Genomic DNA, 15,473 nt, shown 5'->3' with positions numbered 1-15,473 from the left:
TACAGATTTCACCATAATGAGCTAGTTCCTTCCATATTTGCCTATTTCCTGCACAACAAAGTTGAAACCAAGAACTTGTGCACTTTTACAACTATTAATAGGTTAGTCCCTTAAAATATATAGTAATTGGTGTAAAACAAGCATGAAACATCAAAAATTATAGATACGTTTGCAACGTATCAACATCCCCAAGGTTAACTCCTGCTCATCCTCGAGTAGGTAAGTGATAAAAAAATAATTTTTGAGGTGACATGCACCTTAAAAGTTCAAAGGATGACTAGATACAAATAATTTAAGTACAATTAATAACACATTCATGATTCAATCAATAATAATTTTGGGACCATGCACATAGAACTAAGAATGACAACTATGCTCTCATAAGATGGTGCATATAACTTAGAAGATAAAGACTCAACATAAAAGTAAAAGAATGGCCCTTCGCAGAGGGAAGTAGAGACTAAACATGTGCTAGAGATTTTTATTTTGAAAACATAGAGATATAAAATTTTAAGAGAGGCAATTGTGTCAACGGTAGCAATAAGTAATATAGGTTATGTATAAAACTTCCTATAAGTTGCAAGCCTCATGCATCGAATACTAATAGTGCCCGCACCTTGTCCTAATTAGCTCGGATTTCCATGGATTATCATCGTACTACATATGTTTCAACCAAGTTTCACAAAGGGGTACCTCCATGCCACCTGTACAAAGGTCTAAGGAGAAAGTTCGCATTGGATTTCTCGCTTTTGATTATTCTCAACTTAGACATCCATACCGGGACAACATGGACAACAGACAAATGGACTCCTCTTTAAGATTAAAGCTTTTGGCAACATAAATTTCTCATAAGAGATTTTTGAGGTTTTAATGTCCATGCTGAAACTTCCACCATGTAAACATGGCTTTGGTTAGCGGCCCAATGTTCTTCTCTAACAATATGCATACTCTAACCTTTTATCATGGTTATCTCCTTTACTTCAGACAAGACAGACATGCATAGTAACTCACATGATATTTATCAAAAATATGATGATGGTGTCCCCATGTCAGCATGGTTGCCACACAACAAGCAGCTTATAAGAACTAAGATACATAAGTGACATATTCCTCACCACAATATTTTTTAGGCTACTTTCCCATGAGCTATGTATTGCAAAAACAAGGAATTATTTTGAAGATTTTAAAGGTAGCACATGTAAATTACTTGGAGTGGCGGTGAAATACCACATATAGGTAGGTATGGTGGACACTTTTGGCATATTTTGGTTTTTGGTGGTTGGATGCACGAGTAGAGATCATACCCAGTACAGAATGAAGGCTATCAAAAAGAAAGATAGCGATCAACTAAGAGAGCAATAATGGTCATAATCATGCATAGCGACAAAACTTATTAATTAAAGCATATGGTGATATTAAAAGTCTAAACTAAATGATCAATTCAACCCAATTGAAACGTCAGAGGAGATCTTCCATTTGCATCACTATTAATATGAAACCTTTTTACTCGTATCCAACACCAATCAACTTATTTGAAACAACTCTCATTTATAATATTCATTAAAGATCAGAGAGCTAATCATATATAACTGAAGCATACTAACAAGCTCTGAATAAAATAGGAGTGAAAAACCAGAGCTAAACGCAGTACTAGCAAAAATAAAACGCTCGTTGAACAATAAGAGTGAAAACTAGAGCGTTCATACAATTAAAATGGAGCGTGTCTCTCTCCCAAACAAACATGGTATGATGGTGCCCACTTTATTGAAAATAAAATACACAACAGAAAATAAAGACGCTCCAAGAATAACACATAGTATATGAAGCAATAAAAATATAGTGAACAGAAACAGGACCTGATATTTTTATTGATGAAGAAGGGGATGCCTTGGGCATCCCCAAGCTTTGACGCTTGTACTTCTTGAATATATCTTTGGGTGACATTGGCATCCCCAAGCTTGAGCTTTTGTCCATTCTTCATCTCATCTCATCATTCTTCTTTTCCTACACTTGAAAACTTCCTTCATATACAACTCATCACAAATCTCATTAGCAGCGTTAGTGCAATGATAATATTAATCAAATCTACAAAGTTCAGTATGACATATGAAAAGCATATTAATAAGCATTAGCTACTCTAGCATAACTTCAATAAGGTTGTTCGATCAAGAGAACTCAAAAAGGTGGGCAAAAAGATGCAAATGCAAAACAATGCAAGAATCTGTCAAAACAGACAGTTCGTAAAAATTGATTTTTGAAAAATAGTTATGCTGCGTAAATCGAAAAACTCTGAACTAATTAAAGTTAGATAAATACCTGGGAAAGATGCTTGTAAATTGGCAGCTCAAACTTACGTTCTGGTGATTTTTGGCAATTTTTCTTGTGAACAGTAAACAAGATTACAAATCCCCCAAATACCACTTTCTTACCATTAGAGGCAATTCTTGGCACAAAAACAAAACAAACATGATAAGGAGAGGTCATTACAGTAGTAATGACTTCCAAGACTCAACAAAGCAGTAAATAACAGAAATATAAACATAGTGGGTTGTCTCCCATAAAGCTCTTTCTTTATAGCCATTTAAGATGGGCATGATTATTTGATGGAGCTCTCAAACCCCCCTTTTTTGTTGTTTTCCAATTATAAGTGAAACTGACAAAGAAAAAAAAACCAAATAAAGAACCTAATAAAACTAAATAGGATAAAACCAAAGATAATAAAAGCAACTATATACAATGCTTACACGTGGATGGGTAATATTGAGTTTGAAGGAGACAACCTCATGTTGGTTGAGGAATAGGGGGATGTCCAAGGCATCCCCAAGCTTAGATATTTGCATCTTCTTGAATATTCTCTTGGGATCCATCTACACATCCCCAAGCTTGAGCTCTTTCATCCTCTTTCTCATCTCATATCACCATATTGATTGGAACTTAAAAACTGCATCCACATAAAGCTTCACAAAACTCATTAGTAGGTTAGTACTCATTAAATAAAATTCACAAGTGTTCAAGTATCCCTAATTTCTATAAAATCTATCAAATATTTAGCCACTTTAATACTGAGATTTATTATTATTTCAATCGTACGTCAAAAACGAAGAAAACTTTTGAATCCTAAGTACAATATTTAAACAAAGAGAATAGAAATCTGTCAAAACTGAACACTCTGTAAAGATGTCAGTCAATGAGATAGTTACGTAACTCAAATAGAAAAACTTATGATTAATGAAAGACAGATCATAACCTCAGGTCTATGCACACAAAAAATCAGATCAAAATAACATACTGAGATTTTTCACGAATTTTTGCAGCACAGCACAGGAAATCTGTCTCAACAGAATCAGTCCGTAAAGATTGAATTATTAGATCTGTCTATGTACCTCAAATCAAAAAAGTCAGAACTAAAGAAAGTTAGATAGCAAGCACTACTATGCACTCAAGAAATTTCAGATCAAGATCACGTTCTGGTGATTTTTAAAATTTTCTACAGTGGAGCATGGGAAATCTGTTTTCTAGGCAGCATAGTGACAATTTTGCATAACAAACTAGGGGTTATCTATACATTCTATTTACAGCGGGATATGTACACTATATATACTATTTACAAGTTTTTAATGAAAAAACTTCCATGGAAAGAATTGTTTTGGTTTCGCAGGCATGAACACAAGTGTTCAAGGTCGACCCCCACTTCACCATTACTCATATTTCCAATCACTTTTCTTTTCTGAAAACATTTTTTTATTTTTTTATATAAGAAGTACAACTAATTTTTTTTGTAATTTTCATTCCCTATCCATACAAGAGATAGAGAACAACTAGGTACAGGAAGTAAAACTACTTAGAGATAAAGCAAACAAGTGCACACGAAAATATTCACCTACGCTATGGCTCCCCGGCAACGGCGCCAGAAAATGTCTTGATAACCCACAAGTATAGGGGATCGCGTGTAGCCTTTTCAATAAGTAAGAGTGTCAAACCCAACGAGTAGCTAAAGGTAGGACAAATATTCTCTCAAGTTCTATCAACCACTGATACAACTCTACGCACACTAAGCGTTTGCAATATCTAGGAAATAAAACTAGAGCGATAACGGGTATGAGAGGTGACTTTGCAGAACAATAAAATACACGGAATAAATGTTAGTGCTGTAGAAATAAAACAACTAAACTAACAGTACCATGAGTGTGGAAAGGTGGTGGTAATAGTGGTGGCTTTGTCCAAGATCAATTAGTGAAGATCTTGGGTTCAATGTCTTCGATGCAACTTTCTATGTAGGAGAGACTAAATATACATGTTCTCCCTCTGGGATTACAAGTACTATATGATTGGCTTGCTAGGAAACATCCGTAAATACTAGCAAGCATTAAGGTTTCCCCAACCATAGCCTTAAATAAATGGTCCTCTTACTCCCATACATGCAACTATCCGGTTCGCATCCTTAGGTTTCTGTCACTCCGGTAGAACTTCCCCCTTCTAGTATACAAGTACTACCAACCCTATGGTGCTTGATCCATGCGCGCACAAATATAATGGTCACCAAGGATGGTAACATATCAACATACAACTCTAATGAACCAAAGAGAAACAACCAATCAATCAAAGAACAAATAAATTATGGCAACATGACATAGATCATAGGATTATAACTTGTAGCATCAAACACCATGTTTACATAGGGCGGTACAGAGGTTTGTGGAAGGATGGACCACTGAATACAATGAGGAGTTGGCGATGGAGATGACGGTGAAGACGTTGGAGGGCTCAGCGAGGAGCACCAGGAGGCGGAGGCGTGGGCGGCGGCGGCGGCGCGGGGGACTCCTTCCCCGCCGCCGGCATCATGGGGGAGCGCCGCCCCTTAGCCTTCTTCTTCCTTGAGTTGGTGCTGGTGTAGATGAGTGTTTCCCCCTCCTTGGCTGCTGCCAAGGAGGAGGATTTTCGTGACAATGCTTGGGGGCCTCCAAAAATAGGGTTTCCCATCAATATATAGTGTTGGAGATGCAATCTAGGCCATGGGATGGATGGCCCTTTGATCCAAGGGCTCTTGGGCACCTCTAGAACCTTCCTAGGACTCTCCTCTGTCCTTCATGAGCCTCACAACTCGTGGCTGGGACGAAATATCCAGGTATGGAAAGAGTTTGTGTCAAATACGTCACCAACTTTCGGAGTCCCGAGACTGCACGAACCTCCGCAGTAATTCTGCTTTCCCGGATGCATTCGTTGTCCGTTCTGGACGAATAAGATGTCCAAATTGTTCGGTTTGAAATTCTTTACAACTTTGTAGTTAACGACTTTTTCATTGGATGTCGTTTTGATGGAGTTTGGAAGCGATCTTTGAAAAGTATTCAGCAGGGACAGATTCCGGGAAATTCCAAATTTCACCATAATGAGTTCCTTCCATATTTGCCTATTTCCTGCACAACAAAGTTGAAACCAAGAACTTGTGCACTTTTGAAACTATTAATAGGTTAGTCCCCTAAAACATATAGTAATTGGTGTAAAACAAGCATGTAACATCAAAAATTATAGATACGTTTGCGACGTATCAAGTATCCGAGTACTTGTCCCCTGGCACCCCGAAGAAGCATTTCTTCGGGTTCAACTTGATTTTAATCTTGTCAAGGTTGTCAAAGGTTTCCCGTAAATCGTCGATGAGAGTAGCGGCGTGCCTTGTTTTTACCACAATATCATCAATGTAAACTTCGATATTTCTCCCGATCTGTTCTCCAAGACAGGCTTGCATGCATCGTTGATAAGTTGCTCCCGCGTTTTTCAACCCGAAGGTCATGACGTTGTAGCAGAAAACGCCGTGTGGGGTAATGAACGTGGTTAACTCTTGATCTTCCTTCTTGAGCTTGATCTGGTTGTACCCGGAGTATGCATCGAGGAAGGAGAGACGGTCGCATCCAGCTGTGGAGTCGACTATCTGATCAATACGAGGCTGTGGGAGGTGATCCTTTGGGCAATGCTTGTTAAGGCTGGTGTAATCGATACACATGCGAAGAACGGTTGTATCTTTCTTTGGTACCATGACGGGGTTGGCCACCCACTCGGCTTCCTTGAGCTCCCGAATGAATCCTGCCTTGCGAAGTCGACTAACTTCTTCACCGATTGCTTTTCTCTTTGGCACAGAAAATCGACGCATCGACTGTTGTACTGGTTTGGCTTTTGGGTCAACATTGAGGGCGTGCTCAGCGAGTTCCCTGGGAATACCTAGCATGTCGGATGGTTCCCATGCAAATATTTCCCAGCGCTCACGGAGGAACTCGATGAGCGCGCTTTCCTATGCGATAGAAAGGTCTGCCGACGTATTGACTGTTTTCTTCGGGTCAGAGGGGTGTACCTGCTGCTTTTTTGCTTCTTTCGCGACGTCAAACTCGTCAGACCTCGCGTTCCGATTGTCAGCTGGTGGCTTCGTATGGTCCGTGATGGCGTCGATTGCATTAAGTTCTTCCGCGACTCCGAAATTGGAGGCGATCTTCTGAAAATCTCTGTCACAGTTATCTGAGCGGGAGAAGCTTCCATGGATAGTTATCGATGTCCCATTATTGCCTGGCATCTTCAGTTTTAAATACGCGTAATGGGGTACAGCCATAAATTTGGCAAACGCAGGCCTGCCGAGGATGGCGTGATACTGAGACTCCCAGTCAACTACTTCGAACTCGATTTTCTCCTTCCTGAAGTTGCTAGGCGTGCCGAAGACTACATCCAGGGATATTTTTCCGAGGGAGTAGGCGGGTTGAGTCGGTATGATGCCGTGGAATCCTGTATCAGACTCTCTCAGCATGTCGACTGTTAGGCCCATTGCCTTCATTGTCCCGACAAATAACAAATTCAGGCCACTTCCTCCATCCATGAATACTTTGCTCATATTGTAACCTCCGATCTGTGCTTCAAGGACAAGGGCCGCATGACCAGGCCTTGGAACGGCCTTCGGGTGATCCGCTTTGCTGAAGGAGATGCTCTGCTCTGACCAGTCGATGTATTCGGGTGTGTCGACCATGGCAACCTCGCATACTTCACTTCTCGCGAGAACTTTTTGATTTCTCTCTTTGAAAAGCTGGTTTTACGGATCATGCTGACCTGTCCGCGTGGTACTGGAAATACCTCGGTTGGTACGTACTTTTCTCCTCCTGCTGGCATGTACGGCTCTGGTATGTATGGTTCTGGCGGGTAATTGTAGGACCCTGCTCTTCTCTCCATTGTATGAACTCTTGCCATGGCTTCGGCCCTGAGATCGTCACAGAGCTGCCGAATTTCTAGGAACTGTCGAAAGTTCCTTAGCAAGTGGCTGGATTTTTCGTGACCAACCTTTGGATCTATGTAAGAGTGCAGATAACACGGTGCCTCGAGCTGCTCTGTGGCCGACAGATAGGGTGCACGAGAGCGGCCCTTGCTCGACTGCATGTTAAGGCACCTCGTTCGTACTGATGAGGACGAGTCGCGATTCGCTCTTCCTCTTCATGGCGCGAGTCCCTTCGTCTCTTCCTTTGCTCTGCCATGATGTCGAAGCTGCCTCGACTGCCTTCTTGCGTGCCCCTGGATGGTACTGCCGAAGTTGCAGCTGGAGCGGTTCCTTCTGGGCCCGAAGTCCATGGGCTAGATGCGTTTGACCTAGGGAGGCGAAGAAACCCCCCTGAGTCGATGATGAAGTGGACACCACCGAAAGTAGTACCCATGTCGCCGCATAATTCTGCGGCGGTCCGGCGCGACGCCTTTGTGTGAGGCACGAACTCGAAGGACCCGCAGCGGACTGAATCTTTTGGATCTGACGGTGTCGGTGACTCGAGCACAAACGCTGCAGATGTGACTGGTACTGCCGATGACCTGCCTTGTGCCGACAGAGTTCCCACAGACGGCGCCAATTATCGAGGGTGCTCCTCGACAATGCCCTCCGATTGGGGCTTAGGGTTGATGGAATCCTGTAGGCTCACAGACAAGCGGGGAGAACAATTTACCCAGGTTTGGGGCCCTCGATGAGGTAAAACCCTTACGTCCTGCCTGTCTGATCTTGATTATGAGAATATTGGGTTACAATGGGGTGCCGAAGGTTTCGGCTGTGATCTCGTCGAGAGGCTAAGTGCTGCGGCGACCTAGCTCTAGACTTCTGGTGGCTAAAGTTGCTAAGATTGATCGTGTCCCTCGGCAGCCCCTCTCCTGGCCTTTATATAGGAGGCCAGGTCTCAAGAGATCTGTCCGGGTACGTCTAGGTTTACAAAAGACCTAGTTCTAAACTTTCCTTCTTCGGCTCCTCTTCGTCTTGTTCTTCAAGGAATCCTCTTCGGCACCGTCCTGGTGGCCCACCTTGCCATTGGTTGTCTCCGTGGGCCTCCTATTGGGCCGTATAGGATAGGGCAATGCCAGTTACCTGAAGGGTAATGCCCACGTCAACCTGGGAGGTCACCGAGGTTGCCGACGAAGCGCCACCGTCAATGGCTTGAATCTGTTCGAGTGTCTTCTGCTTGATTACGAGGACAACATGTGCGACAAACGTTGAGGTGTAGAGCTGGGCACTGGCGTTGGCCTGAAGGACTAAGGTCAGCTCGGCGGTGGCCTTCGTTGTGGCATCGGCTACTAGATTGGCCTTCCTTGCCCTCGTGGTGACTCGCCAGGCACCGGGCTTCATGTTCTCTTCCACTCGCTCTGCACCGTCATCTCTTTCTCGGCACCTTGGCCTTGGCATTGGTCTTTCTCACGGCTTGGGCGACGGTGGTGGTCATGGCAAGGTGAGATCCATGTCATCGGTGGTGTCCTCCATCGCAGGCTAGGTCTCTTAGAGCAGTTTTTTTTTGAAGTTTGGTGGCGGGAGAGGAAGTGGCTTTGTGTGCCACTAGCTGACGGGCCCCCGACATGGAAGGGACTATGACTTTATAAATGGGTATTCAAAATATATAAAAACTACAAATAAGAGTGGGAAAATAGTGAGAAAACCAGGGTTTGAACCCAAGATGTGCTTTTGCATGTAATATTTCTCTAGCTAGCAGAACAACCACATGATTGGGTCAATACTTGGACTACATTTTATACAATGTAAACAAATATTTATAGATGTATTATATGATCTTTTTTTTTTGAAAATTTTGGCTATTCACCTGAATACCCATGAATACACACGCCCATGGCCACGAGGTAGAAGATCGCGGTGCGCACGGACATGGTTGATGTTCGCGCCGACGCATTACCTTCCCAATTTTGGGCTTGGTATGGGTCGCCGCGGACCGGCGGGTCCATTTTCACCTGGCCGTTGGGCTACGGTTTTGGTGTCCCCCTATTTGAGCAGACCAAAAATGGACAACCGTTGTCCATTTGCGGTCGAGCCATTGGACATTCCCATCATCTCCAACCGCGTCCCCCAAAATGACTTGGGGAGCGTTGGACACATATTCTTCCCTAGTCAAGTGCCTCAAAGTTCAACTATGTCTGCGCAAGCTCCAAATATTGTTCGGGGGGCCCAACCCGTCCCCTGTACATAGGAGCTCTATTAAGAAGGCCGAACACAACTTTCACACTTGATTTTTTATGTGAGGGCCTAGTTCGGGGGGCGCGGCTGAAAACAGGCGCCCCAACCATGTGACACTGTACAACAACGGTGTCTCCTAACCGACTAATTCGGTACTTTTGCGGGATGCCGTTTGAGAAACATGACCGGAGATGCTGTTCTAACTCTAGAAATGTATTCGGCAGCAATCTATGTTGGTTGTGCAGTTGTACTAGAAAAGTATTTTGGCACATGAGCTCTATTGCTCTCTATGTATTAAAATTTAAAAATCATATTTATAAGTTATTTGAATTAAAATAATTCCTGGCTTATCCAATGATATATCTTATGAGCACGCAAAATTGCAGTGCGAAGTTTGTTTTAGTATAGGCTGCACAAAAATAACAAAATCAAATATTCTTTTAGAGACTTAAAACCGCCACACTGAGATCCACACTTTGCTATTTCTGTGTAGGTCAAAATACACATTATTCTTAATTGATAGTTCGCACGTTAATGGTATATATGATGAACGTGTGAACAATAATTTTTTTGAAAGTTAGAGATATGTTTTTTTAATTTTGTTTATAAAAGATCATCAATGGTTCCATGTGTGATCCGAATCACGCAAGGTTGTGCAGTACAATATATACGCACGAGTACCAAGTCCAGGTAGTTTCTGTGAAGCTTCATAGAAACCTACTGACACCTTTTTGTATCGTCAACCTTTTAAAGAAAGAAACCACCTGGTGCGATAGGGTAGTGCGTGCGTGTGCGTCCGATCCATTCCAATGTAGGAGAATCCAACAAACCAACCACGTGTAATTGGTATGTTCAACAACAAAAAAAAAAAAGTTTAATTGGCGCACGACATGACCTAGCAGAGAACAAACACAGAAATATACTCCGGCCACCGAGCTCCGATCCGACGATGGGTCGCACATTTTCTTGACGTCGCCATCCCGCAGGTCAAGTGGAGCGGAAGGAAGAACGGTTGGAGAGGAAAGATGGCGCATCGCTGACCGGCCGACCGTCGATTTTCCATCCCGTTTGTACTGCAGCTCCGAAACTCGTATCCTCTTTTGTACTGCAGCGCCGCGTCCCGACGCGCGTTGCAGTACAGGCGGCCGTCTCCGTCTCCATCCGCGCCGCTTATAAGTCGCGGCTCCCTCGCGCCCCAGCCGTGTCCACTCCACCAGAGTCTGACTTCGCCTGCTCGGAGATTGATTGCTCGTCGCCGGCGAGAGATCGCGCGCGGCGTTCCCTTCGTTCCGGTGGCGGTGGTGGTGGTGGAACCAGATTCGTTCGTTCGGCGACAGGTGAGAGATTTCGCGCGGGTGTTCGTTGGATCCTGTCCACTATGAGGATATTTTTCTGGAGTAAAAAACTGCCATATGTTCTGCTGCGTTTCCGTTCTTATATTATTTTTTTTTGCTGTTGCGAATTTCCATTCTTACATTCTGCTGCGCCGTGATATGTTCGTCCCTCCAAGTTTGACGTCTTCCTCCTCCGCTCGTTCTGTTCTTGCCACTCCCGGAGCGGAGCAGAGCAGAGTGGATGCCACTGCTCCCTTTTTCTTTTTTAAACTGTTGGGAGTCCGTCCATAGCCAGTCAACAACAACCCATCACGTTGCCATTGCCGCCCGACGCACGAGCACTGCACATGTAGATGAACTCACGCCTGCGTCTCCCTCCCAAACCCGCAGGCGCCGCCGCCGCCGCAGTCGGAGAGCTCGAGCTGCTCGTCCCCAGGGCCGCCGCCGCCGGCATGGACCGCCAGGAGCTGGGCGGCGCGGGAGCCGCCGAGATCGAGAAGGCGCCGCGCGAGGCCGCCGCGGACATGGAGTCGGAGCCGGCGGCGGCGCGCGCGGCGGAGCGCGTCCCGCCGTGGCGCGAGCAGCTGACGGCCCGCGGCCTGGTGGCGGCGCTGCTCATCGGCGTCGTCTACACGGTCATCGTCATGAAGCTCAGCCTCACCACGGGGATCGTGCCCACGCTCAACGTCTCCGCCGCGCTGCTCGCCTTCCTCGCGCTCCGCGGGTGGACGCACGCGCTCCACCGCCTCGGCATTGCCTCACGCCCCTTCACGCGACAGGAGAACACCGTCGTCCAGACATGCATCGTCGCCTGCTACACCATCGGATTCGGCGGTAAGCAGCTGAACCCCCTCCATCAAATTAACCGATTATTTCTTTCCCCATTCGAGCACCCCCGGCCGCCATTGCGTTGATTAGTTTCCGAATCTCGATTAATTCGCTCATTAATCCGTGCCTTGCAGGCGGGTTCGGGTCCTTCTTGCTGGGGCTGGACAAGAAGACGTACGAGCTGGCCGGGGCCAGCACGCCGGGGAATGTGCCGGGGAGCTACAAGGACCCCGGCATCGGATGGATGATGGGCTTCCTCCTCGCCGTCAGCTTCGTCGGCCTCCTCACCTTGCTCCCCCTCAGAAAGGTACGTAAGATTCCATTCCCACACTTTCCCCACCCTTCACCTCTCATCTTTCCATGTCCTACTTACTACTTGTCAGCGTTTACCAGTTGACGATTTGAGCCGCACTTACTGAATTTTTCTGGGCCGGGGTTTTCTTGCCGTTACTGTCCGAAAAGTACTGAAACTTTGGCATCAGTCGGAAGATCGTTCCATCACTGGAACCATTGTTTTCCCCTCTTCTCACTTGTATCAGTGCGTGACGCTACGGTGCACTGCTGACATAACCTGGTCTAGATTTAGTTATTGCAGTGTTGATCAGAAAGACCTTTTACTACTCTACAAGTGATCTAATAGTCGCAATCCGTCTTTTAAGTTAACTGGTGTTTGGTGAAACTAAATACTACTCGTTTTCAGGTGCTGGTCATCGACTACAAACTAACCTATCCAAGTGGGACTGCGACTGCCGTGCTCATAAACGGCTTCCACACACCTCAAGGAGATAAGAATGCAAAGTATGCTCTCTTTTCTTATTTTACCTGCATATAAAAGCCATGCTCTTTTATTCCAGCAACGTGCGCTCATGAAATTGAATTGCTCAACGTTTTAGGAAATGAAAGAATGACCTCAACTGACTCAAAAGTTTCACCTTTACAACAGGAAGCAGGTCCTGGGCTTCCTCAAGTACTTTGGGATCAGCTTCTTCTGGAGCTTTTTCCAGTGGTTCTACACCGGCGGCGACTTCTGCGGATTCATGCAGTTCCCCACATTTGGGCTGAAGGCTTGGAAACAATCGTACTGTCTATGAATTTTTCACAAAACTTAAGTTCAAGTTTCAGTAGTTGAAATGCATCACAGAGTTCACCGTTTAACCCTCCATAATTCCATGGCCAGATTCTTCTTCGACTTCAGTCTGACCTATGTTGGCGCCGGGATGATCTGCTCGCACCTCGTCAACCTTTCCCTCCTCTTTGGCGCTGTTCTGTCTTATGGAGTAATGTGGCCGCTCATGAAGAAACAGGAGGGGAACTGGTACTCGGCAAAGGCGTCTGCGAGCAGCATGACAGGCCTCTACGGTTACAAGGTATGTTCCTGAATTCACCTCTTCTAATTAAGGCTAGTGCAGGCAGGCACAGTATGCATTTCTTACCTTGAATTATTTGCCTACAAATCGTTCCTCGTCCAGGCCTTCCTCTGCATTGCGCTGCTCATTGGAGACGGCTCCTACAACTTCTTCAAAGTCATCATTGTCACCCTCAACAGCATACGCGAAAAATCGAAGCGTGGTCGACTTAACAGAGGTAAAGTCCTAAAGTTGATTTTTTATTTTCTTATGTCTACATGTTCAGACGCTGACTCAGACTTTTTAAAAAGATCTTGAGAACTAAGATTTAACAAAACCGATGATAATCAGTTTATGTGCTTAGTTTCTTATTACGTGGTACATTGCAGTGGCGGATGCGGACTCGGCCATCGACGACATGCAGCGCAACGAGGTGTTCAACCGTGACAACATCCCGTCCTGGGTGACCTATGCTGGGTATGTCCTGCTCAGCGCCATCGCGGTGGTGGCCATCCCGCTCATATTCCAGCAGGTGAAGTGGTACTACGTGGTGATCGCGTACCTCCTGGCACCGGCGCTGGGGTTCTGCAATGCCTACGGCACGGGGCTCACCGACATGAACATGGGCTACAACTACGGCAAGGTGGCGCTGTTCGTGTTCGCGGCGTGGGCGGGGAAGGATAATGGCGTGGTGGCTGGGCTGGTCACCTGCGGGCTCGTCAAGCAGCTGGTGCTTGTCTCGGCGGACCTGATGCACGACTTCAAGACAGCACACCTGACGCTGACATCGCCACGATCAATGCTGGTGGGGCAGGCCGTGGGCACGCTCATGGGCTGCGTGGTGGCGCCACTCACCTTCTACCTCTTCTATGAGGCCTTCGACATCGGCAACCCGGACGGTTATTGGAAGGCGCCCTATGCACTCATCTACCGCAACATGGCCATCCTCGGTGTGGAGGGCTTCGACGCGCTGCCGAAGCACTGCCTGCAGCTCTGTGCGGCCTTCTTCGCCTTCGCGGTGCTGGCGAACCTGGCGAGAGACTTCCTGCCACGGAGGATCGGGAGGTTCGTGCCGCTGCCCATGGCCATGGCTGTGCCGTTCCTCGTCGGCGCCAGCTTCGCCATTGACATGTGCGTGGGGAGCCTTGTGGTGTTCCTCTGGCACAAGCTCAACGGGAAGAAAGCCGCGCTGCTCATACCGGCCGTCGCGTCTGGGCTGATCTGTGGCGACGGGATATGGATATTCCCTTCGTCGCTGCTCGCGCTGGCCAAGATCAAGCCACCCATATGCATGAAGTTCACACCCGGAAGCTAGAGATGTACATCATCAAATTATAGTAAGTTGAGCATTTTGGGGATACAATTACATAGAGTAATGCCGGTAAATTAGGCAGCTTGTTGATAAGAGTCTAGACACTAGGTCGTGTACCCTGTACATGTTAGCAGAGGCGGAAATTTTCAGAGCGACAGAACAATTGCTTGTTGTCGCGTACTGAGATCAAATCAAATGGCTTCCGGTGAGCCCCAACTGGGAAAGTAATGCCACCTAGAGGGTACTATACTATATATTCAAAAGTGCAGAACCTAATTGATCCAATTTCAGCTGAATGGGATGAAGAACTAATCAGATCAATTTTCTGGCCGATTAATGCACAAGTATTATCTATTCTGTTAAGTCTGTATGGTGGAGCAGAAGATTTTGTAGCATCGAAATATACAAACAATGCCTGCTTTACTGTCCATTCGGCTTTTCACATGGAAGTGCTCTGTACCAGCGAAAGTTCAGATTTTCTCTTGGAAAACCTTGCATGGTGTTCTTCAATGGCTTGGGATAACTAGTTTCTGAAGCAACAGCTACAGGAAGTGCAGTACTTGAGTATATGATTTGCTACAGGGATTTTAGAAAAAAATACAGATTGCTGAACCTGACTGTGGAGAATTGATTCTGGTGACAGCCTGGTAGATTTGTTGGATGAGAAGAAGTGTGGTAAATGGTGAGAAAAGGAGGAGAGAGTAATTGATGCATCTATATCCATTTTAGCACTGGCTGCAATTTTACCAGAGCAATGGAAAAAGGGATCAAGCCGAAGACGCGTTCTTGGCAAAAAAGCGTCGGAAAATTTTGTTTTAATAAACATTGATGCTGCATTCGGTTATGATTCGAGAAAAAGAGCTACTGGGGTCATCATTCATGATAGTACGAGGAGATTCATGGCTGCAAGCAATCCTAAAACATGCTCCACCACTGAGGCTATTGCAATGCATGATGGAATGATGGAATTGCTTCAGAAAACCAGATTGGAGTTCATAGACTTATACTGGATTGCCAGGAAGTTCTGAACACAATTATGGAAGGAGCAGGTTCAGTAACAGCTGACTGTGTAATCTACCAGGGCATTGCTATTCAAGCCTATTCCTTGGATAACATTAACTATGTCTTCTGTCCAAGGGACTCAAATGTAATACTCGTTAAAGGAATGCAATACTCATACTTTAGCTAAGGAA

At 45.6% G+C, this 15,473-nt stretch overlaps 1 protein-coding gene across 1 annotated transcript; it reads left to right on the top strand.

Annotated features, from left to right (window-relative positions):
* Nucleotides 1-10,653: 10,653 nt before the first annotated feature.
* LOC127335784 (probable metal-nicotianamine transporter YSL16) lies at nt 10,654-14,617 on the top strand. Its single transcript, XM_051362514.2, has 8 exons — nt 10,654-10,797; nt 11,185-11,628; nt 11,757-11,929; nt 12,323-12,420; nt 12,566-12,700; nt 12,800-12,989; nt 13,092-13,206; nt 13,358-14,617. The coding sequence occupies exons 2-8, from the start codon at nt 11,247-11,249 to the stop codon at nt 14,281-14,283; spliced, it is 2,019 nt and encodes a 672-aa protein (XP_051218474.1). The 5' UTR covers nt 10,654-10,797; nt 11,185-11,246; the 3' UTR covers nt 14,284-14,617.
* The last annotated feature ends 856 nt before the right edge of the window (nt 14,618-15,473 follow it).

The sequence above is a fragment of the Lolium perenne genome, chromosome 2, assembly GCF_019359855.2.
Source record: "Lolium perenne isolate Kyuss_39 chromosome 2, Kyuss_2.0, whole genome shotgun sequence".
NCBI classification, from domain to species: domain Eukaryota; kingdom Viridiplantae; phylum Streptophyta; class Magnoliopsida; order Poales; family Poaceae; genus Lolium; species Lolium perenne.
The sequence above is the reverse complement of the archived record's forward strand: the minus strand, read 5'-3'. Positions and strand labels throughout refer to the sequence as shown.